Below are 26,486 nucleotides of genomic sequence, written 5' to 3'. Positions count from 1 at the left end.
ACTTCTCTACTCTGCTCAAAATCCCAACCATTCCCCTCTTCAACTATATTTTTCCCATAGATATTTAAACATTTTATGTGTATCTCATTGGAAAAAAAGAAAGAAAAAGAAAGAAAGAAAGAAAGAAAGAAAGAAAGAAAGAAAGAAAGAAAGAAAGAAAAAAGAAAGAAGAAAGAAAGAAAGAGAAAGAAAGAAAGAAAGAAAGAAAGAAAGAAAGAAAGAAAGAAAGTAAGTTTGAGAGAAACTTGCAAGAAACTCCACCTTCCATTTCAGACTATGTCTCTGGGCCTCTTTTAATAACTAAGCAAATGTCAGTATTAGATTGCACAAACCAAAAACTGAGAAGTATTCTTGTCACCTCTCTCTGACATCCTCAGCACCCACTCTATCTTAAAAGCTTATCAATTTTAGCTCCTAAATATCTCTCAGATTTATCCATTTCTTTCCATCTCCACTGTCACCATCTAAGACCATGCTCCTAGCATCTGTCTCCTGGATCTATAGATGTATAAGTTGTGAGTCATTTACTTGATCCCAATCAATCTTCTCTGAACACTATATGAGTTACCTTTCAAAATCATTTCCAGTTTAAAATTGTAGGATGACTTCCCATTGTTCTAAAATCTGTTTCGGTTCACACAGACCTGCATAGTGTGGCCCTTGCCAACCACTCTAACCTCATCCTTCAACACTCTTAAACTCACTCTTCATCCAACTTTCAGTTTTTGGATATGTCATGCTTCCTCAAACACAGGGCCTATGCACTTGTTAATCTTTCATGCCTTCTACCTTAGCTTAGCTAGCTCCACTCATACTTCAGATCTCAGCTCAATCATTGCTTCTTCAGGGAAACTTTCCTCTCTAGTCTAGGTCAGGTTATTTTGTTATAGAGTCTCAAAGGATCATATACATTCTCTTCATGACATTTGTCTGTTTGTGATTGTCTATGTTTTGTCCATCCTTTTATTCCTAGCATGTTCTTTAGCACTCCCTTGCATGTAGTAAGTACCAAATATTTATTGAAAGGATGAATACATTATTTAAAGAATAAACTACCCAATATATAAATCTTTCATAATAATTTCTGACTCCTCTACCATTGATATTGGAATTAATAATTAATAGTTATATCATCTTCACAGATAGCACCATCAGGCAACTAGATAAAAACCACAATACAATAATAAGTTCCATTTCCTAAGCATTGGTTTTTTTATTCTAAATAGTCTGTGTACATGAATGACTACAAAGTGCATTTCCATTTTCTTTTGCAGAAGACAATCTAAAGACTGAAAGAAAATTACAAAGTACATTTGTTATCTGAACCTTTAACACAGATAACAAATTCTATTGTCTCCTTGCTATTCAAAACTCACTTCTCCAAATCCTTCTACTAAGACATCCATGGAGAAATAATCCTAACTACTCCATAAATTAGTTAACATGCTTTAGAGAGGATCTTAATTTGGATAACTTGTACATACCACCTGTTTTAGCCAATTTATATTCTCAGAACACAGTGGCAGAGAGAGAGAGAGAGAGAGAGAGAGAGCCTAAGAGCAGACACCTATCTTCAGCAATACCAATAATGTACTAACTTTTTAAATCTTTCTTTTTTTTTAAGATTTTTCATTTATTCATGAGAGACAGAGAAAAGCAGGCTCCCTATGGGGTTTTTAAGTACTTCTTATTGTGGAAAAGACTTTCTCTTTAATATCCATTGGGTTCACAGTGAATATAAAGCATAACCAAAATACATACTCTAAAAAGAGGTATATTGCCCGAAGCTTTCAAGCTACGTTGAAATTTTTTCAAACGTAATGATACATGTACAAGCAAACTCAGTTGGGGGATGTTTTAAATCCTTCAATAACCCATTGTTGTCTTTACAATAATCCAAATGCCTTAACGCAACCTGCCTACCTCTACACTCTCACCTTGTGCATCTCTGTATTCTGTTCTCTATACTCCAGTCATAGAAAACTTCATTCTTTTCTTCAAAAATGCAATATTCTCTCATCTTGTGGATTCTAAACATGATATTTAAAACACTCTCCAGAACCTGCTGATCACCCCTTTCATCTGGTTAACTCCTACTTATTTTTCAGGTCTGGGCTTAAATATTTGTCACCTCTTCAAAGATTTCCTTAACTATCCCCATCCTCAAATATGTTATGACCCTGTTTTACAGTATAAATGCCTGGTCCAAGAAATGCTGAGAATGATGCAGGAGGCAGTGAAAATTGCAGCAGAGAAAGGCTTAACTGGCCATGATGGACTATGTGGTAGTGAAAGTTCTGAAGATTCAGCAATGAGAGCAAAGAGAGAAGAAAAGGTAAGAATTCAGTCAGTAAAGACAGGAAAGGACATCAACAGGACTAAGTGAATCATACTAACAGTGGAACACTCAACTCTATAAATCCTGGAAAATAGAAGATTAAACAGTCACATTCTCCAAAATCATTTTCTAAAAGTTAGCCTTTTCCAACAGTTAAAATGATAATATGTGACAATGCTGTTGTTAAAGCTATAATAAAAAGATGAAGCAATCTCAAAGCAAGGCTATGAGACATGAAAAGAAGGTGGTCAAAGAGTAGCTCCCCTTTTGTAAGCTTTTTTCCTCCCTACCTAACTCTTCAGGCAAGCACTCACTTCCAGACTTATTCCCCTAATATTACAATTTAGTTGTGCCTTGGACCAAGGTTTCTATGGCTCTCATGGTCTAGGACCATACACTAGTTCCTAAAGTCCCGCTGCTTCTTTCCCAATGTTCTGAAAAATGTCTGTCTTTATATTTTAATTCCCATCACTTCGGGTTACTTGAGTGTCCTTTGCAACAACAACAACAAAATCTTAACAGCTACATTTAGCCCAGTACATGCTTTCCTACATAGCTTATCTCCTGATCATCTCAGTCATTACCTGTATCTTATTGTCCTGTATTATTTCTATGTAGAGAGCTTATCATGCTCTGATATTATATATATATATTATAAATATATATATTTCTTAGATTTTCCATATATGTTCACTATCTGTTTTTCCCTACCAAAATAAAAACTCTGACCAAGATAGCCTTAATGCAGCTTATTTAAACTTTAAACAGGCTTTTTTCCCTGACTCTAAGCCTCTGGTCTCCCTTTTCTTATAAAATTTACTTTAGAAAACTTTCAATTATACATTCTTTCTCTGCCCCTTTGAGATATAAATCTTCTCCCAGATTCTTGACAGTTGTACAAGGCAGGAATGTCTTTTTTCAAGGACTTGGGAGCCATCCCTTTGAAATGTAATCAAGAAAAATAGCACCCCTATGTCTCAGTGTCTATGAGAGAGTAGGAGCCTAACTTTGATGACACCAATTAGCAAATACAGATGGCTTAATTACACTGACTAACTTCTTTGCCTTCTATTTCAGCAGAGTTAAGTTCAATCTCACTCCCCTGTTGCAATAGTTTTTAACAAAGTCTTTCTCCCCATTTTTAACAAGTATTCAGTGCAATTTCTCTTTCACAGTTCCATAAAGATAGGGAGGATTTGTATGTGCCTGTTCACTGCTGAGATGCCCAATATTTAGAATAAAGAAGTAGCTTAACATATATCTGTTGAATGAATGGATGAATGAAATCACATAAGGCTTTTTTTTTTTTTGCATTTAAAGGATGACTTTGGAAAAAAATGAAGCCCTCAAGTTATTCCTTTATGTTTCTGAATGCACCACTACATCTCAAAATTCAAACTAAGTACGTAGCTTATTAATCACACCTAAGAAAAGAAATTCTCAGTCCTGGGGACATAACTTTATTACATGTACTGACAAGCCTCTGCATGTGGAAATGTTATTCCCTAAATATGATTACTTTCTGTATCAATAAAGGTGAAACTGTTGTTAAATATATGTACTACTAATTAAACTTTTGTTAGATTTTTAATATTGAATACAAGCAGTTTAAATGGCTCTAAAATTCTAGCATAACCATATTTAAGTTAAAAATCCTGCTAGTCTCAATTTGTAATTATCACAAAATACCTGTTGCACAAGCTCCTATCCTCCAGGCCCACTCACTCACTGTGGCCAAAACAATTACAACATCTGCAAAAACTCAAAAACTTTTGAGTATGGTCACTCATACCTCAGTGTAAGTTTATGTATAAATGTGAATGTAACTGAAGGTGGCTGATTTTGACTAACACAATGACCTAAGCACAAACAAAACACAGTGAAAACAAGCATCTTCTGGAAAAATGCACACCAGATATTTGACTGTAAATTCCATATTTGTATCTCCAATGCTGACCAAGTAAACATTCAGACTCATAAGACTGACATCAACTGTTCTCAGAAGACTCAGAAGGATACACAGCAGAAATCACTGGTTATTAGTAGGGCAACAGAAGGCATTCTCTTCTGAAAGACTTAAAATCATAGCTATCTATGTAGCAGTCCACAGAGCTAGTTGTGCCCTTTTCCCAAGAGGACAACTCAAAAGTAAGCAAAAGAGACTGAATTGGCAGGTACTAGGAGCACATTGACTTAAAGACTAGGCAACTAACACTGTGAATGACACACTCAGCCTGAACACTCAGAACTGAAACTATACTTTACTGTTTATGTTAACATGACTGTGCTAGTCTTCTGTCTTCCTTAGCTTGACTTTAGGTTTCCAAGATTCCAAGATTCTCCTGCCCAGGCACAAGGCAGGAGAAGTAATGAAATGAAAGAGAACATCACTACACAGACATTAAGAGGATAGTAACAATAAATTGTAAAGAGGGGCACCTGGATGGCTCAGTTGGTTAAGGAACTCGCTCTTGACTTCAGCTCAGGTCACGATCTCAGGGTCCTGGGATCAAGCCCGGCACTGGGCTCTGGGCTATGCACTCAACAGGGAGTTTTGAGGATTTCTCTCCCTCTCCCTCTTTCACTCCTCTCTCTCCCTCTCCCTCTCTCTCTTTCTCTCTCAAATAAAGATATGAAATTTTCAAAAAATAGTAATAGAATACTATGAATAACTCTTGAAGAAATAGGCCAATTCCTTGAAAGATACAATCTGCCAAAACTCACACAAGAAAAAACAGGCTATTCAAAGAGAACTATATTAAACAAATCAATTCAGTAATAACATTCCAAAATAGCACCAGACCCAGATGAGTTAATGGGTGAATTCTACCAAATATTTCAGTAAGAAATGCACAATTTTCTATGATCTTTTCCAGAGGTGGAAGTAGATATGATACTTTCTAACTTATCTTTTGGATTATAGAATTACTCTAATACCAAAATCATCAAAGATATTATAAGAAAAGAAAACTACAGACCAATATTTCTTATGAACATAGATGCAAAAATCCTCAACAAAATATTGCAAATATATATTAAATCCAATATATCTAACAATATATAAAAATAATTATACAATATGGCCAAGCATGCATGACTGGTTCAACACTCAAAAATCAATTAAGGCAATCGATAACATCACAGACTAAAGAACGAAAATCACATAATTATGTCAATAAATGCAGATAAAGTATTTAAATAAAATATAATAATAATTCACGATGAAAACTGGAAAGAGACGACTGTCCTCAACTTGATAAAGAACGCTTACAAAAAATCTATAGCAAAACATTATAATCACATAGATACAAGTTGTATATGAGGAAAACCACAAAATTCTGATGAATGAAACCAAAGAACTAAATAAATGGAGTGATATCCCATGTTCATAAAGAGGAATACTCAATATTATCAAGATGTCAGTTCTCAGGGTGCCTGGGTGGCTCAGTTAGTTAAGCATCTGACTCTTGATTTCAGCTTAGGTCATGATCTCAGGGTTGTGATCATGGGGCCTGCTTAAGATTTTTCTCTCTCCCTCTCACTCTGCTTCTCTCTCTCAAATAAATTAATTAATTAATTAAAAAAAGATATCAATTCTTATCAAATTGATCTATAATTACAACACAATCTCAATAAAAATTCCTACAAATTATTTTGTGGATATCAATAAACTGATTCTAAAGTTTATATGTAGAGGCAAAAATTGTGCAGACTAGCCAACACAATATTGAAGGAGAAGAACAAAGCTGGAGGGCAGATACTATCCAACTTCAACATTTGCTGTAAGTCTATAGTAATCAAGATAGTGTGGTGAAAGTAGAGACAAATCGATCCACGGGACAAAATAGAGAGCCTTAGAAATAGATCCACATAAATATAGTCAACTGATCTTCAACAATGGAACAAAGATAGTCTTTTCAACAAATGTTACAACTGGACATCCAAATGTAAAAAAATGAATCTAAGCACAGTCCTTAAACCCTTCATAAAAATTAACTCAAAATGTATAATAGACCTAAATTTAAAACACAAAACTAAAATTTCTAGAAGATAACATGGGGGAAAAAAATCTAGGTTACCTTGGTTTTGATAAGTTTTGAGATATACCAAAGACATAATCTGTAAAAGAAATAATTAATAAAATGAACTTCAGTAATATCAAAAATTATGTTTTATGAAAGACACTATGAGAAAACAAGCCACAGACTGAGAGAAAATATTTGTAAATGACATATCTGATAAGACCATTATATAAAATATACAAAAAACTCTCAAAATTTAACAAGGAGAAAATTTAAAACTTAATTAAAGAATGAGCAAAAGATCTGAACAGACACCTAACCAAAGAAGATATTGATGGAAAATAAGCATATGAAAAGCTGTTCAACATCTTATGTCATTAGGCAATTGCAGATTAAAACAACAGGAGATACTACTACACATCCAGTAAGATGATCAAAATCTAAAACACTGACAACACCAACTGCTGGTGAGGATGTGGATCAGTAGAAACTCTCATTCATTGCTATGAAAATGCAAAATGGTACAGCAGCTTTGGAAGATAGTTCAGCAGTTACTTAGAAAATTGAACATAATACCCCCATATGACCCAGCAATTATGTTTCTTGGAATTCATCCAAACAAGTTGCTAACTTACTCCTACACAAAAACCTACACACAAAGTTTACAGTAGCTTTATTCATAATTGCCAAAACTTGGAAGCAACCAAGATGTCCTTCAGTGGAAAAATAAACTGGTATATCCAGACAATCTATTATTATTGAGCTCCAAAAAGAAGTGAGCCATAAGCCACAAAAAGACATGAAAGAATCTTAAATGCATATTAAAACATGGAAGAAGCCAATATGAAAAGACTACATACTGTATGATTCCAACCATATGACATTCTGGAAAATGCAAAACTATAGAGACAGTAAAAGTATCAGTGATTGCTAGGAGTTAGGAGAGAGGAAGGAATAAATAGGCAGAGCACAGAGGATTTTTAAGGCAGTGGAAGCATTCTGTATGACACTGTAATGGTGGACACATGCCATTATACATTTGTCCAAACCAATATAACATACAACTATGGATTTTGAGGATAAAAATGTGTCAATGTAGGTTCATCAATTGTAATAAATGTACCACTCTGGTGGGGGATGCTGGTAATGAGAGAGCCAGTGGCGGGAGGTGGGGTGGGAGGTGCAATCTCTGTATGGAAAATCTCTGTACCTTCCTCTCAATGTGGCTATGAATTTAAAATTACTCTTAAAGTCTATTATCATCTGTGCAAACACACTGATAAGAAAAATCAATCAATTCCAAGGTGGACTAGACAGTGTTTCTATGGATTTAATTAGATTAAACCTAGGAAAAGTAAGAAAAAGAAATATTAAATAATCTCTACCTGTACCACTCAAACATTATTTTAAATCATCTGTAGCCTTTAATGAAAAAGTAATGGCTACCAAATTGTATTAAATAACAGTTTCTAACATGCTGTATTTGGTAGACAGTCTGAGATTCAACAGAAGAGAGAGAGATCAGAGGCTAAAAAAAAGTCATAAAAATCTACAAGCATAATTAGCCTCTTTAATTTCCAATTCTTGATTTGCTGGCTAGATAAGAAACAAAAAATATGCAATGTAAACAAAGTATGCTAAAACACAATAATTCATGTGGCAGCTTCACAAACATGATTTACAAAAAAATAATTTAGAAATATATTTTCCATAAGATTTTCAGAAAATTAAAAATATTTATATATATACACTTTGCAATAGCTGTCCCATTCATTTTCCCCCCTAAAACAATGCATAAGTGATCCTTTCCCCAATTTCAATTTGTCATGACCTAGTTTATCATGTTTACCACTTACTAATAGCACTCCCTATTCTGTGTATTATGTTTCCTGAGCTCACTTACACTACCATATGGTGCATTATCTGCAGCTGCAATATTTTTCTCTGATGTCCTATAATTCAGTTCCCTCCAGCCTCTCAGAAATCAGATTCTGAGGACCACCCAAAACTGCATTGAAATGCACCTACAAAAGAGCTTGATTCTATTCTTTGGATTCCTAGTGACAACATTTTTTTCCCTGTGTTGTGGTTTCTAGGAAATCTGCATTACTTCTCAAACAGAACATTTTCCTCTAATGGATGCTGCCTTCTGTGCCTCACAGCTCTCTTACAGAATCACATATCCAGTTTGTGAATTCCTAGTAAATCAAATTACATTGAGAGAGCACATCAACTGAGACAATCTTGAAAATAAAGAGTTATTAAGTCCTGCACCCACATCACGTTAAAGGATTAAACTGCTATTTTCAGATTCATACTCTCCTATTCCCAAGCCACTACCAGCTCACTTCACCATTCTTAAGTTTTATGTCATTGTGCAATTTTCTAAAACCTTGCCAACACTTCATTGCTTCAGGTCAGTGAGCCATTGATATGTACTAAGACTAATAAAGGATTACCAAGGAGATGGGCCATATTCTTCACCATCACAAGGCTTATAATCAAGCTGAGGAAACAAAGACACACAAATGAAATAATAATATTCCTCAGATATGCAAAATTCTACAAGCAAAATTCATTCATGTCTCTATTGCCATTTATTCCTTATAATCACCCTGTGATGTAAGTAATTAGGTATTCCTTCCTTCTTCTTACAGACACAGAAACTGAGAGCCAGGGTAATCATCCCCAAGGCTCACAACAAATATGTCCTAGGGAAGGCACAAGACCCCAGACCACACAATAAATGATATAGTGCTCATGATTACATACACAAAACAACAAAAGAAAAATAACTTTAATTATGTTAATGTGCACTAGTATATCTAAATGAAGATGAAATATGATGAAGATATCCATTACAGTTGCTTGGAAATAATTGTTTTTAAAAACACAACAGACCCAAAATGGAATCGCCTGTACTAAGCCCATGTCACTAAACCAAGACTTAACACCAACTTAATTGCAGTTTCAGCCTCTCCCAAGAATACAATTACCTGGTCAGCGACCTGTGAAGTAACCTGCCCGACAGATCCTCTGCCTTCTCCTAAAGGAAGGTAATCTTACTTGAAATAACGCACTCTACTAATAATGTCCTTGTCTTGCCCCCTTCTGCCTATAAACGTCTTCTATTTTGCACAGCTCCTCAGAGCTTTCTATTCATTAGATGGGATACTGCCCAATTCATGAATCATTGAATGAAGTCAGTATGATCTTTAAAATTTACTCAGTTGAATTTTGTTTTTTAACATAATGTAGGAAGATTTCCTTGAAGAAGTATGTTCCACAAAGTTGGATGTCATATAACAGATAACACAGAACCAACCCACAGAACCAGAAGAAAGTTAAAAAAAAAAAAACAAACATAAAATAATGCGAGCAAAGAAACTGGTAGACATGTGGATATATATAAATAAGTATTGAAACTAAATAAGACAACAATATAATAATTAAAAGAGAAAGTTAAAAACAATGTAGAAGCAAAACACAAGACAATAATAATTTGAAAGATGAGAAGATGAAGTCCTTGAATTAGTTAGGAGAAGGGTAAAGACACTAATAAGCCACATACTGATACTAAAAATGTTAAGAGTAATCAATTAACAGAAAAACTTCCAAACTAGTGGAGGGAATCCAGTAGATTAAAGAAAAAAAAATCAATACAAAAGATGGGAGAAGAAAAAGAAAAAGGAAATAAAAACATAGAGAAAAGAAAAAAATCATTTTAAAGCAGAAACAATATGCTCTAAATAAATCAAAATGCAAATGCAATTAATCTCAGTAAGTAAACTTATAGATTAAGTTTGTAAGACTCAGAATCTATATAGTATCTATAGAAGATACAGCTAGAGTATAATAATCTGTAATAATAAAATTTAAAATATAGAAATATATATACCAAATACTATATGAAAGCTAACTTAGCTCTCCTAGTATCAAGCCAAATAGACCTTAAGCAAAAACCATCATTAGGGACAAAGAAAGTGAGAAAATAATGTTAAAGAAAGCTCCCAGATGGTATAGCAAAAATAGAATTAGTGTTGGAAAATAGGAGAGAAGAAAAAAGGAAAACTAGAGGACTAGTCCAATAGGTACAATATCCGAATAAAAGGAGCTCCAGCAAGAAAAAAGTGAGAGAGAAGGGTGGAGACAATCATCATAGGAAAAAAAAATCAGACATAAGACATGTTTTTCCAGATTGAAAAGGGCCACCATCAGTGCCCAGCCAAACTGAGGAAAACGGACGCACACTAAGGCATATCATCAGAAAGTTTCAGAACCCTGGAACAGACAGAATATACCAAACTTCCAAAGAGAGAAAGATCACATGTAAATGGTCAGAAATCCTAATGGCTACAAAATTCTTTTTTAAATTTTTTATTTATTTGGCTACAAAATTCTTAACAGAGTTATGAGGGGACGCCGGGGTGGCTCAGCAGTTAAGCATCTGCCTCAGGCTCAGGGCATGATCCCAGAGTCCTGGGATCGAGTCCCACATCAGGCTCCCTGCATGAAGCCTGCTTCTCCCTCTGCCTGTGTCTCTGTCTCCCTCTCAGTGTCTCTCATGAATAAATAAATAAAATCTTAAAAAAGAGAGAGAGAGAGAGAGAACAGAGCTATTAAAAGATAGACTGCAATGGCATTAGGTCTTTCAAAATTTGAGAAGAAAGTATCTCTAGCCTGGAATATTATAGCTAGCCAAACAATCAATCTTGTGGGGGGGGGGGAGTAAAAAGAGATTTGCTTAAGAAAATGATGTTGATAGGATATTGTTCATATCAATGTAATGAGAGAAGATTTAGATAATCAGCATAGAGCTTAGTGTTTGAATTAGTGATAAGTAAAAAAAACTAAGCAACTATAAATCCATATGTCTATCAGCTCTCAGGAAAGTAGAAAGTGCAGAAAAACAATTATGTCATATTTAAGGTTCCATCATAAATAGCATATTTGTAGTCATAGTGATGTAAACACCTAATATTTATTGAATGAAAAGGATGATATACCTGTATTGTGTGAGAATGAGGTGATGGAAAAACTGCATGGACATAGTAAGGGCTACAATCTCAAATGCCATATTGAGAAGTCAAAGACAAGGCCTAAAACTGTAAAACCAAGGGGTAGGTACATACCTACCTTGTTTCCTGACATGGAAGCAAATAATAAAAGAATCCCCTAGCAATTTGAAAGTGGTTGTCTCTAGGGTGTTTTTTTTTTCCAAAATGAGATATTGTCAATCATTCTTCATAGACATTTTACCCACTTAATACTCCCTTGAGCAATGTATGAGAGTGTCTGTACCATCACTTTATCAGTTCAGGTCCTCTACAGAGTGCTGCCGAGTCAGGGTTAGACATGCAAGGATTTTTACCGAGATAAAGATCTGGGAAAGATAAACAGAAGAGAGAGATGCCTTCAGACCAAAATTCAGGTCTGACACTTGTGAAGAGGTATTGGGTAGAACAGCCTCAGACCACAGGACAGGTAAATAGGGAGTCCCAGAGCAAAAGTTGCTTAATAGAGGAGTTCTGCAATGAACTATATGAATTATAATACTACCATCATTCTTAATTATTGGCTAAAAGTAGCATTGGGGAAGTATGGTTTCAGTGTATGAACTGCGGCAGATCAGAAAATGCAGCATCTGTCAATCAAAAAAAAAACCTTAAAAAAAAAAAGCTTTTATTTATAGCATCTTTGGCTTGCTGAGTGTAAATACTCCCACTATGGCCAGTTTCGAGCTACTAGTGTGACAGTGTGATGACTCACTGAATGAATGCTGAGTTTGAAAAAGATGCTAACAACTGGCTTTCCCAAACTAAGAGCCAGTTCCCGGAAGCTATGAATTGTGCTCCAGACAGCAGGTTTTCATGAAGGAAGATCTAAGCAGTGCACCTTCTTAGGATCTCCGTGTCCACCCACCAGAATCTTACTCACCAAGCTAGAGTGCTAAAGTTTTGATTATAACACTGTGATAAGTGAAATGGAATATTGGAATCGCATCAGTGCAGTCTGTAGTTTTACTTTGCATTTTACTTAATATGCATGAGGCTGAGGATCTCTTGATATATTTACATATTATGTTAAATGTATTTATTATTTTGTAACATTTTAATATATTTTCTATGAGGTGAGCCAATCTTTTTATTATTATTATTAAAATCTTTATGCCTATGTTCTAAATAACTGAAATCTTAATATATCCATCTTAATATATCATTTCATATAGTAAGTGAAATATAAACACTGCTTATAATTTCCTTACTTCTTTCATGTTTTCAAAATTAATTATCAACCCTTTTCAGACGGTAAATAGGAAAGAAATAAATGTACCTTTGAAAGCTTGTGTAAATGGAATCTAAAATTAGGAAACAATTTATTATAATTCCTCCTTTTTCTGTAATTTTTAAAGTAATATGTACAGCATCAAAACACAATATCTACACTTAACTTTCAGGGCAATAGTTTTTAATATTATTAAAGCTAATTAAGTATAGAAATTTTATGGGAAATAGTCCCTGCATAGTTTCTATCTACCTCTTAATATACATAGAATAACAAAAACAATGTAGTGGAGAATTTTCCATCTGAGCAGTTTACAAGGACAGAGTAGAATCTTTAGGGAAATTAAGTTTGTAATATTATCATTATGAACACATTTTAATAATAGATGCATTCTATATTGATTCATTTTTATATTATTAGTTGAGATTATTGGTTTCATCCTATTAGCCTGTTATAGCAAGTTGAAAATCATCCACTATTAAGTTAAAAGCTAGGAAGCTCTGGATGAAGTGATTTTTTAAGATAATACACATTTTTAGTATTTTTTAAAGATTTATTTATTTGAGAGAATGTGTGTGTGTGTGCACACGTGCACACGTACACACGTGTGCAAGCTTGGGGAGGAGCAGAGGGAGAGAAACTCCTCCAGCTGACTCCTCACTGAGTGCAGAGCCCAATGCAGAGCTCAATGTCAGGACCCTGAGATCATAACCTGAGCCAAAACCAAGAGTTGTCCACCCAGTCAACTGAGCCACTCAGGTGTCCTGTCCCCACATTTTAATTATTCCTACTTTTGCAGGTAATAATGAATGAACAGAACCTTGAACTAGACCAGACATCGGAAGTCATCCAATATAGTCTCTAACCACAAATGTACTTAAACAAAATTTAAAATAAAGGCTATAAAGAAGAAACCAAAAAGGCAAAAATTTGAGGATTTTCCATAAAATATTTTTTTAGGTTAATTAAAGCACTGGTACCATATATATCTAGAGAGGAGTCAAAAGATCTATGGATGCATAGAATGCTACCACTTTCCAAAGAAAATACATCTATTTCATCTCTTTTAATCAATTACCTAGTTTATAAACTGTATTTGACCGCCACATGCTGCTGCTTTTCTTCTGTTCCACCTCCTCCCACTGCAACCTCCACTTCTTCAAGCCACAACTTTGAATCACAACCACTGTCCTAGTGGTTACTATTATCAACCAGAAATCAAGAAAAAAGAAGCAGATGAAAATTAATTTAAAGTAACAGGATATTATAATTTATGGCAAGTAAGGTGAAGGCTGAAAGTGGTGGCTAAAAAGAAGTCTGAATTATCAGCAAACTCCTTTTATCTTAATTTTCTCAAAACATATGATCCACAGTACTCAGAAAAAAAAAGAAACTTACCTCATCCACATTTTCAAAGGCATTGATGATGTCATAAGGTAAACAAGACAACAGATCGATCACAAACCAAGTTTTCAGATAGTTCATCCTTATCAGCTTGGGGTCAGAAATGACCTCTCCACCAGGTCCCACAAAGGTCGTGTGAAAATTTAAAACAATGTCAACCAGAAAAATAACGTCCACCACACTGTCCAGCACCAGCCAGGCTATGTTGTTCTGCTTTGTTTTGAAGGAAACATTATAAGGAACCATAATGGCGGTGTAGAAGGTAAGAATTAAAATCACCCAGTCCCAAGTAGTTTTAAAAGCACAATAGTGTAAAATAATGTGTGGTGGCGTCTTTGGCGCTTCTTGCTTATACTGAGGAAGAATATCTGATCCCAGCTGAAGAACCTAAAAGAGAGACAATGTGTATATAAATGACTTGGGCATCTCTGTACAGTTAGTAATGTATTCAAACTTAGTGGAAGTCAAACCACAGCATATTTTTCATGACTCCTGGTTTCAAGACCAGTTATACCCTATAGTTTTGTCTCCCTTTTCAGAGTTGTACCAAAGTTTGTGCAAAGGAAGTTAATCTGTCTGCTGTTCTACCTGGCTTTCTCTCCAGCGGCCAACTGTTGTTTCACAAACTGGCTCCCAAATAGCAAGGGCAAGGAGAGAACAAAGAAAAAGACGACCACTCCAGATCATTATGTGGCAGGTTTAAAAAAAGGGAACATACTTACAAGGCTTATCACAGAAAACTGCAAAATGTGTAGATCTCTGCGCCCACCCACCAGAATCTTAAAAAGTTTAGTGGACACCCTAACTGGATCCAGTCACATATGTAATCCAAATGGTCTCAACAACATCCTATTCTTTCATGGCTATGTCCTTGAAAATGGCTCCCCCTGTGGGGACAGCTGGCAGAGTATACATTCCAAGGACCAGAATGAGGAGCCTCTGATTGCCTGGGTCCAGTTCAAGGGTCAGCCAGCAGTCACATTCTCTCAGTGACTTCCTCCAACACCAACACTGATCCACAGCACTGCTGGACATCCACTTCTGGGACTGCTTTATGTACACTTACTTGCAAGCCTGCCCAAAATCACACATCTTTAATTGGTTGTCCAACACTTATTTGGGTGACTCACTGTTATCCATTCTTGACACATATTAGCACCTCAGGGAGCATAACTTTGATGCTGATGGCCTTGCTGAAGCCCAGGACCACACTGTTGGTGATCTTGCTGTTGAGGGGGACTCAGCAAGGACTCTAATGAGTGGCATAGTGATACCATGGTTGTAAATGTTATAGCCTGCTTTTTCCTTTTCTCCCTTCAATCAGGACTTAAAGAATCATGTTTCCAGTCCAGAAGCATATTCACTTTGGAAAAAAAAATTCTAAATACTCAGGTTTTCTTCTCCATACCTTTTTGACAAATGAAAAAATTTCACTGCAGCACTATATGAACCTTGACTTACTCTAAGCAGGTCTAACTAAAGAGATAAATAAAGCAAATGGCAGGGCAAGAGTAGAGGCCTGGGCAGCACTGGACAAATGCCTTTTTATATATCCAATTGTTCAGCGTCTCTAGGACTAAAGGGATCCAGAAAATAGGAGTCAAAACGTTATCATAAGGTTATAAATGCATTAAAAATTTGAATATAAGAATAGACATAAGCAAAAATACCTATTAGCACATAACTCATATGCCATGAAGCAAAATGAATTTATAGCACTTCTTGAACTTGAGAATTATCCTGAAAAGTTTCTCTCATGCATAGAACTTGCATAACTGAAAACTAAGTATATAAGACCCATTATTAATATTTGAAATGTGAAAAACATCACTAGTATTCTCAATAGTTGTGTATTATAACTCTTGTTAGTTTGGGGGTTATAAGAACTACTTATAAAGATTTTTACATAGTTATCCTCATTATCAGTGCCCCAGACATTATTTTTCCCATAAGGTCTTAAATTACTAAGCAACAAACTTTCCTACCAGGAATGTAAGCTTCATGTTGGGATAGAGCTTTATGTATACAGAATCATACATAATCATGGCTTCTCTTTCGCTTTATAGCCATTAGTCTATTCACTCCAATTTCACTGTATTAAACATGAAAATTTTCTTCAGAGTCAATGTTAATATTTTACCATCCATATTTACACAGCCTATAGCTGAAGCACAAAGAAACCAGACTTAGAAAATAAACTCAGTGCCAGGGTGCATTGCAACCTTCATGGGCCCGAGGTGTTTTTGCCTTCCTGGATCCCTTTCTCCATAAAAAAATAAAATTCTCATTTTAGAACTGCATTGTTACAAAGAAGAATAAATTAATATTATATATTCAATTTTTTACCTAAAAGGTCGATGTTTCCTTCTACTGCTAATAGAAATTCAAACACCCATGGACCCCGAAAAATGCTGTGGCCCCACACACTGTGCTTATAGACCAGCCAACCCTGCTCAGCACTCTGGTAGAATGTAAGATGTCTTCTCTAGAGATGCAATGGGATCATTCCTGAGGTTAGTATTCCTTAAATCTGGCTATAAACTAGAATCATCTGGAGAATTATTTTAAACTAGAAATGCCCTCCCGTCCCTACTGAAAATAATTAAATTCATCTTGTGTGGGTTCTCAGGCAGCCTATATATTTCAAAACCTTTCCTGAATAATGTACCGTCCAAGGTAAAACTCTTATCTGATATCTCCTTAGACATTCAGGGCCCAGTTCTTCAGACTGTGACCTGCATATGTAAAAGGATCCAGAAATGCTACAGGAGGAGGAGAAGGAGAAACAGGCAGAGAGAGGAGGAGCAGGGCAACAACCACCAAGGGAGACTCGTGCTCACACTTTGTTCTCTCTCATATGCAGAGCACTACTTTAATCTTCACTCTGACACTGGGGCACTTTCATAAAGCAGTGACTAACAATACTTCACTTTTGATGCTATTCCACTTGTACTTTCAGATGTAATGAGCCTAGGTGGAGGGGGATAAAAACACATTTTCTGATGTATTTTTGCACCAATACAAACACATTCTTTCTCTCTGAATATCTGAGAGCATGGACACTAATAGAATGAGGACCAGAGACATGGCAATGGTACAGACATTTATCTCCATCCCTACAAAAGTGAGAAACTAAAGCCAGTCAGCAGGATGTCAGTTCATTTGGACATGAACTGCCTACATGGAGACCCAGATCTTTGAAACTGTGAACTAGCTCCAAATGTAGGTGTCCTGGTGGCATTGTGATCAAATTTATATGTCTTGGAAAAAGTGAAAACCTGAAGTTCAACAGCAAATCAAATAGGTTGAATAAATTACATGACCCTGAGTAAAAGTTTTGAAATGGTATCCTTTTGCTAATTTATTGCTTCTTTTGGGTCAACCTTTGGGCTGAGAGCACATGCAGAGAAAAATCTCTTTTGAGAATCTCATGATTTCTTCATGTTCTCTGAAATCAAGCCTCTGACCTGACAGAAAAGTTTTGGATCTGAGTCAAGTTTGTGAATTAGGGGTGACCAATAAAGAAACTAACAATAATCAAAAAGCAATGCAAAAATAAAATAAAATCAGATGGGAAGAAACAGGGATGAAATTTCCTCAAAAATAAAAGTAAAAAATCATGAACTTCCCACTTGATGCAGAAGAAAAAATAAATGAGTGTTTTAGTGTGCTAAGGTAAAAAACTTTCCTCTCTATGCCCCTTTCCTCTTGTTCTTGCCCAGTTGTACAACAGAGAAAGAAACTCTGAATAAAGTATATTGTTAAGACCTAGAAGGAATCATGACTATGAAAGTCAGCAGTCATAGAAACAAGCCCCTTCACTTCAGCTTGATTTGTAGAAAAAGGGGGACAACTCAAGGCAGAAAAGAAAGCATTAAAATCAAATAGTACTTTATAACAAGCATTACCAGCAAAGGAAGTTGTATCTAATAGTCTGCTTTAAATCTTGTGCTAATTGCATACTGTCTTTTTAAATACTGTGATTATTATTATTAGTTAATATTTAATTATGTTAATGTCTTACCTGGGCTTTTAAAAACATGTTTACACATCAAAGTATCAATCTCTCCCCAAGCTAACAGTGCTATTTAGAGCAGAAAGCCTTCTAAGTCCCAATGTTAGCTACAGTCCCAGAAAAATTCTTCCAGAGCCCTCCAAATTCAAGGAACATACTTCACTGCCTAAGCCTCTCCAAACCAAATTTAATATCTTTAACGAGTTCAGAAAGTTACTCTGGAGCTCTTCACTTCACTTTTCTCCAGCAGAGCAAACCAACGAACATATATATTTAATTTCATCTATCCTGTCTTTGGTAAGCTACTTCGGAACATTTTGTGAGCACCCACTAAGTGCTTGGCAGAGCTTTGGTAGCTTAATTAGCTTCTAACAATCATTCACACCAGAAAGACAAATGATGATCACAGAAGACATTTGAACAACAAAACTTCTAGCTGCCCTGGAGTTCTGTCCAATTCCTTTTCTCTCTGGTCTCAATATACTTTCTCTGAGTAACATCATCTCGTCCTATGGCAAGAAGTCCTGCAATTCAGATCCAGATACCCCTCCAGAATCAGACCCATAAATCCCTCTGCCTTTGAGGCATCTCCACTCAGATTTCCTGTCAGGCAGTTCAAACTAAATATGCTCCAAACTGAAGTCATTACTGTTGCCCCCAAACCTTCTCTTCCTCCTCTTATATTTGCCATTCTGTTAGACAAGAGTACTCTCTATCCAGTTGTCCTTGACTCATCCTCGTTTTCACATTCAGTTTTTTTTTTTCCAATTCTTATCTATCAACAAATTTGTGGACTGTAATCTTGGAGTGTCTGCTATCTGCCCTCTTCCACTTCTGATTTCCTTGCTCAAACCCATGGTCGACCTAGCTGATTTACTACTTAGGTCCTCTTAACTAGTTTCCCTAACTACCCATTCAACATAGAGCCACTAAGTTTTTCAACATTTTTGTACCATGGATCCTTTTGGTAATCTGGTGAAATCTATGGACCTCTTAGAATCATGTTTTTAAATTAATACAAAGAAAACATGGCAAAGCAAAGATTCATAGGGACCAACCTCCCTTTGAGAGGTTTCCCTGAAGCACAAATGTGATCATATCATTTCCCTGGTACATGAGACACCAACCACCAATGTCTCACTCTACATGACTTTAACCTTTCCTTCGCCTGACTTCACCCACACAGAACTCATACTCAAAGTCATCATACTATTTCATCTTTGAGCCTTTGCACATGCTGGTCTCCCTGATAGGAATGACCTGCATCCCTTCTTTACCGGATTCTCCTTCAGAACTCACTCAGCCCAGTATCATCTCACTCAGGTAAGGCTTCCTAGAGCCCCAAGTCTAGGTAAATACTCTTGCATGTATTCCCACTGCACTTTAACATTCTTTTTATCGCATCCTATTGTCAGTTTCTCCTGCCTGATCTTTGGTTCCTTGATGACAGAGCCCATTGCTTATTGATCTTTACATCCTCTGTAGAGTAACAAGCAAAGAGAAAACTCTCAATGAGAGGGTGCCACATACATAAACAGATGAAATGAGTGAACTTCCTATCTCATGTACTCAAAGAAAACCTCCCCCTCTACAAATATCACCTGGGATGTCATGAACTAGTTTCTCATTTCAAAAATATGAGAAAATAAAAAAAAATATTTGAAATTTCTATAATTCCATAAAGGAAAAATAATTAGAAGATAAGCACTTGTAAAATAATAACCAGAAATACCTAAATTGAATCATTTGGGGGAAAAAAAAGGAAAACCACCACCGTCTTGGGAAGGAAAGTTAGGCTCCCACTTACTTCAGCTAATCTTGAATGTTTGTGGACCACCTCTGTTTTATTCATTGGCGTAAGCTGCTGCAAAACACTTCGGCTATTTGTCAAGGCCCGCGTCAATCGGGCAAATTTTGTCCAACCTTAAAAGTAAGGAAAGAAAGTCTCAGGTTTTCACATATAATAAATAAGGAACCCAACATTCTTGCTAATAGTCAAAGGATCTCAGAAATAGCATAATATCTAGAACTAATAGTGTCATTCTAAAGCATTTTATTTCTGCATAGACATTATCACATTTCAAGTGTAGCTATAAAATAATGACTAATTTTATATGTGACCTTTGTGTTTTGTTCATATCCATTACATAGTCCCAGTAGCCAAGGTATAGCTGTCCACAACTTCTGTGCTCCCCCTTGCATTATATAGATTTGTTACTGGAAAACAGCTGCCCAGCCAGGAATACACTTCCCAGCATTCTTTGCACTGAGCTGTGTCCATGTCCCTAGTTCTCATCAATGGAATGAAAGCAGAAATGATGTGTATCACTCCTACACATGCTGCAACTTAAGAACCAAGTGAGATTTCTCCACACTTTTCTTTCTTCCTAACAGCTGTATGTAAGCAACAACAAGACCCCAGGGAATGGTAAAGCACTGAATCAGTGCATGGAAGACTGCCATATGCCAAGGATCACCTTCCTTGGACTGTAATGTGAACAAGAAATATGCTTCTGTTATGTTAAGCCACAGAAAGTTGGGGAATGGGGGTATTTATTATAGCCTAATAAAAACATTATGTGCAGATATATACACACATAAAAAAATGAAGCCCAATTTCAACAAATCTTACATATTATGGTTCATATCACACTTCCATCTTTCTTGTTACATAGTAAAATGTTATCTCTCTCTTTTAAAAACTACAATGATAACTAAAGATCGTTCCTTAAATATCTAGAATCCCTTATATGGTTTTCTGAAGGAGTAGTAATTTTAACTTCTAGGGGAAAGGGATGTGAATTTAATAAGAAAGAAATTTCTTCTGAAGACTCAAATTTCTGTTATTAAAATAATTCATTTCAAGGAAATGTCAAGGAGGTGTAAGGACAGCAAAACTAACCATACTCTGGTTCTGTCTCAATTATCCTTTCTCTAGATATCCCAAAAGCTTTTATTAAAGATTCCATAAAGACCATTTGATAACTTCTACAATATTGCCCCCCACTAGGTTATTTGCCAAATAACCCCTTAACAAAGAAAACTCCTAATAGTCCTGAAGAAAGATATAATGGCAATGATGAAATTCAGACAATGTGACAAAAGATGAAGTACGAATTCCCGGGAAGACACCAGTCAAATGTCTTTCAAACTATACTAGATACATGACATCATACTTCACTACCATTTTTCAGGCTAATTCTGACTTCAATCAAGCTTTATATTTCCCTACCAGTTCAGGTCCCTCTATGGTATCCAACAGGTGGATTAGAAAATAAGTAAACTGGCATCAATGGATAGAAGGTCCTTAATTCTTTATTAATGGACTTTATTCTAGTAACTAGAATTTTTTTTAAATGTTAGGCTTTGGGAATTGTATATAACCCTAAGGCTAACTCTGTGTAATGTGCACAAAAAAAAAAAGAAAGAAAAAGAAAAAGAAAAAGAAACAGATATGCCACCAGATCTCTAAGAACTTAACATCAGTGTAAAAAACCAACATGCAATCTGTATCACCAATCTAGACTCTTCTTCTGAGCACTCGATCTATATAGTATCTAATCAGCCATTAGCCACTTCTCACTAAGATATTATACAGGCATCTGATACTCAACATATCCAAAATTGATCTCATTATCTTCTCTATCTCCAACTCTGCATCTTTCATGTATTCCTGGACTTGGTTGAATGGGCCCATGATATTTCCAGTTGCCCAAATCAGAAACTTGAAATTTGCCATCCTCCTTCACTATTATCTCCACATCCACATATCCAATCACTTCCAAGCCTTATAGACTATAACCTCTTAATAAATATCAAGTTGACTCTCTTCTCTCCATCCCTATATGTCAGACGATATATCATCTTCCACCCAAGTTAGGTGGCAGCATCTTAAAGACTATACTCTCTATCTGCCCTCTGACCATATATTCCCTGAGCAACTCTCTACATTGTTGCCAATGTGTTTTCTAAAGCATACACTGGGTCATGTCCTTCCTCTATTTCAAACTCTTTAAGAGATCCCTGGAGGTCTTCAGAATAACACTGCATATCCTTGGCATATAGGTCATTTAGTTTCTGATCCCAAAGATCTGCTCTGGATTCATCTCCTTCTAATTCTTCATATATACTCTGTATATTCCAGCCCTACTAAAATTAGTAACAAATTTAAAAAGGAATAAATTCAAACCTAAAATTAAGTCTACTAGGAATTCTCTGTACACCTCATGATATTCAGTGCTTCCAGGCTTTCATGTATTATAATCATTCTGCCTGCCTGAAATGTTCCCCCTATCCCCACCTGTCTGGCTAACACTGGCACCTCCAGACTCACCTTAAGTATTATCTCCTTCTGGAAGCCTCTTTTATCCACTCATAAGAGAGGTACCCTCCCCTATCCTGGCACACTATAGCCTATATACCTTATATGGTGTTAGCAACACTACTGCAGTTGATTAACATGTCAGTCATTCTCACTAAACTATTAGTAATCTCTCCATATTTAACAATTGATCAGGGCCTGGCCTAAAACAGGCCATTCATTCATTCATTAAGACTTATTTGTTACTTTAAAAATCAGATTTAAAATAAGCCCCATTTTGTTTTATTATCATTGTGTTTCATTTGGTTTTGCTTTGTTGGGTAAAAGTGGTAAGAGTATCTTTCTTAAGACCACAGTAACAATGGTGGCAACATATACATTGAAATATTTCCTGTGATTTCTCTTTTGTACTTTAACTGGATATTATAATTGGATTGAATATTTCTAGAAACTTAGAAAGCAATGTTATACTTATCGAAGCTTCATTTTTCTAAAACAAGTGACTCTACAGATCTTAGTACAGCTGAGCATTGGATTTAAGAAGAATCCCATTTTTATTACCAGAGTACAATAAAGTTTATCCAGAAAATATTTTGAAAAAAATTAAACAAGATATTGAAGGAATAAATTCATTGACACACAGAATACAAATCATCAAATGGTATGCATTCTCTCATTTCCTAGGATAATGGCTAGGGTTAGGGCCTTCTTATAATCCTCAATTTTAAACAGTTAGCATTTTTTCAAGACCTCTACAACCACTCCTTTCTCCTCACTCTCAGATTACCTTGTCACATGTTATTGAATAAACAGAAGCCATTAGAAACATGATTGCCTTTAATTTCCCTGCTGTCCCCTCTATCTCTAGACCCATGATCCTTTTGTGCCCTTGGACACATCTGAATTTTGCCTGTTATTAACTAAATTACTTCATTTGATCTGTCATCAACCCCCACTATACAGTCAAACTTTGAAAAAGTTGAGCAGCCATACTGTCTAGGTCAGAGAAAAAGACACATCAGCAGTTTTACCTTTCCCCAGCGATACATTTACTGATCTCACCTTTACAGAGATCTAACTGGTATAACTGATTATTCAGCACAGTTTGCTAATGTTACTTAGATGTGATCGATATGGAGTAATGTGAACAGACAGCTGAATATGAAGAGCCTAATACTTGCTCTATGAGTTGTTCATGGAATTATGAGAACATTTGTTCTCCTAAAAGCTCAGGATGCCAACTCCTTCTTAATAAAACATTAGTTTAGCTCTATTGGGTTGCAATTAACCTCTTTGTCATGGACTGCCTAATCTTAAAAATAAGAGGAAGTCACAGAGGCAGTTAAATCAATCTACTAGACTGCAACACAAGATTCTAATCTATACAGAAAAAGCTTAGGTAAACAATTATACTCTTGGCCAAAGAGACTACATGGCATAATTACTCATATTTCATCTGTTGTTTCCTCTCTAAAGAAAACTATTGGCTTCCCACAAGGGGAAGGTTGCTATTTTTGCTGTTAGTTTCATTCTATAAGAATTTTTTTTGTCTCAATTATTGGCATGAAGATGCCATAACTATTTGGCACAGGATATTTCACACTGTGAGTGTCTTGGCAGTTTTGGAATCTGTTTGAAAATATCATACAGGATAAATGGGCAGAGACTTTAACCATCTCTTTTAGAACACATATGGATAATCAACGGAATGGATTTCTTGGCTGTAATTTTTCCCCTTTGTATTATTACAAATGATGAGTCTGGTACCATTGACTGATTATCTGAGCAACAGTTCCAAGACCTCAGTACCAGGAACAAAAGATAACAAAAAATGCTTTGCCCCCTTGAATTATTATCAGTAAATTTCTTGGTTCAAAAGAGTTCAATTCTATCAGAATCAGAATGTTCCCAACCTGTGTTTAATTGCTATAGGAAAAAAAAAAAAAAAAAAGAGCAGAGTATTAAGGTGGCCAAACCACAATAGTAAGTTTCCAGTGGAAAGGATGAGACAGCATGGTGCAATAGAGAGAACACGGGATTGGAAATTCATAGTAAAAGTATTTTCAGGGCAGCCCAGGTGGCTCAGCAGTTTAGCGCCGCCTTCAACCCAGGGCCTGATCCTGGAGACACGGCATCGAGTCCCACGTCGGGCTCCCTCCATGGAGCCTGCTCCTCCCTCTGCCTGTGTCTCTGCCTCTGTGTGTGTGTGTGTGTGTCTCATGAATAAATAAATTTTTAAAATCTTAAAAAAAAAGTATTTTCAACAGGAAAATGGAGATAAGGATACTAATTTTCAGAATTATAGGAAAAAGCAATAAAAAGTATAAAGTTCCTGACATATAGTAACTACTCCATCAAAACTAGATTCCTTCCCTTCAATGGTTTTTACTACCATCTATCATGGTATAAATCAGAGGTATCACTGACATCATTCAGTGCTATTCTTTTTAAGGGCAAAAATCCATCTAGAATGAAGTTTTGGTATCAGAAGATTCATTATGGGGAAGAAGTGCACTCAGATTGGTTGGCTGTCATTACATTATAGTTACTATCCCATGTATAATTTAGAAATAAAATTCAGAATTAACCAGTTTACTCAAGTCTTCCAACCACGTATCTGAGTTTCTTGGTAAAAGTACCTAATCAAGTAAGAAATTGGTGTCAATTTCAAACTAGGAAATCCTCAAAGGACTTGAGCTCTTGCTCTAATCATTGGCCCCTTTTCACATTAAGGTCAAATGCAAAAAAAAAAAAAGAAGAAGAAGAAGAAGGTCAAATGCAAAGTGCTGAATAGCAGTGGCTATGGGGGGCTGTTTACTTGTTAATCTCAAAGAGAAACCTTTCAATATTTCAAGCATTAAGTATGGTATTTATGTATATTTGTAGATGCCCTTTATCAAATTTATTATATTGTCTTCTAACTCTTAAAAAAGAAGACAAAAGATGAAGGAAGAGGAGAGAGAGAGGAGCAGCGGAGGAGGAATAAGACAGTAAAATACCTCTGGGTACTAAAAATTACATTCTGACCTGCTAATGTATGGATTCACTTATCTATTCTGTATCTTAAAACACTATTTCCTATGAATTAGGTAGAACTCTATTACCTAAGTAGTTCTTCAAAATTTTGCAAACACCCTCCATTTCCTCCTTTGCAACAGCCCCAACTCTCTAACCCTCCATTTCCTCCCTTCCAACAGCCTCAACTCCCTGATTCTTTTCATCTCACTCATCTTACCAAACCCCAGTTCTGGTTAAATCCAACTCTATATACCTTTAACTAAACATGGGTGGAGTAAAACACATAATCATACTCCTGGATGCTAGGGGAACTCATGATCACTAGCCCCAAGCAGATCTGAGTGCTCAGAACATCTCCCAAATTCCTTTGCCCACTCACTTCTCCACCCTCTTAGATTAGCATTTCATATCTACTTCTCTCCACACCTTCAATATTTCTTCATCTCCTTCAACATCCTTACTCTCAGGATAACCATATTCTTTATATCACTGAGAAAATATGAGCCATCAGAAGAAAACTTCCTATATATATTTCTTGTCTCCTCTGATCCTAATGGAACTGTGTATCTCCAGGACTTAGAATGGTGTCTGCACCATTCTGTATACTTAATCAGCATTTTTGGTTGGAGGGAAAAAAAATCCGTAAAATAGATAAACAAGGGGAACAAAATTTTCTTACGAGAGTCATGAAAAGGTTCATGTTATGTAACTTTGGTGCCCAGGGTTGAATTAAAAATAAATCTACCATCCCCCAGTTAAATGCTCTAGAGCCAAATCATTTTGATATTATGGTGCTATCATGAAATCTCATCTGCTCTTTCTCAAAATTTCCACAGTCCCCTTTACTCAACCTAAGAATTTGAGAGACATATTTCTGCCAAGATTTCCAAACACACTTTCCTATACTTCTACCTTTATAGAGATAGGATTACTTAATATCATAAATATTTTATTTCTATTGAATTTTTCATTAATTTTACAGCTTGTAGGAATAGAAAGTAGTTCATATATAACATTCAGTTACACTGCACAACACTTTTTCACTAATCTGTTAGGTATTTGAAGGATATGGAAGAGTCTCAA

At 35.8% G+C, this 26,486-nt stretch overlaps 1 protein-coding gene across 1 annotated transcript in view; it reads right to left on the bottom strand.

Moving 5' to 3' along the window:
• Positions 1–26,486, bottom strand: part of KCNH5 (potassium voltage-gated channel subfamily H member 5) — a 274,356-nt gene that overhangs the window by 197,804 nt on the left and 50,066 nt on the right. Inside the window, exons 5-6 of the mRNA XM_055304344.1 lie at positions 19,872–19,987; positions 14,044–14,436 (exon numbers count right to left, since the gene is read on the bottom strand). Of these exons, the coding sequence (XP_055160319.1) occupies positions 14,044–14,436; positions 19,872–19,987 (509 nt within the window). The remainder of the gene's footprint in view (positions 1–14,043; positions 14,437–19,871; positions 19,988–26,486) is intronic.

Source organism: Nyctereutes procyonoides, unplaced genomic scaffold, assembly GCF_905146905.1.
Source record: "Nyctereutes procyonoides isolate TBG_1078 unplaced genomic scaffold, NYPRO_anot_genome, whole genome shotgun sequence".
NCBI lineage: Eukaryota > Metazoa > Chordata > Mammalia > Carnivora > Canidae > Nyctereutes > Nyctereutes procyonoides.
The sequence above is the reverse complement of the archived record's forward strand: the minus strand, read 5'-3'. Positions and strand labels throughout refer to the sequence as shown.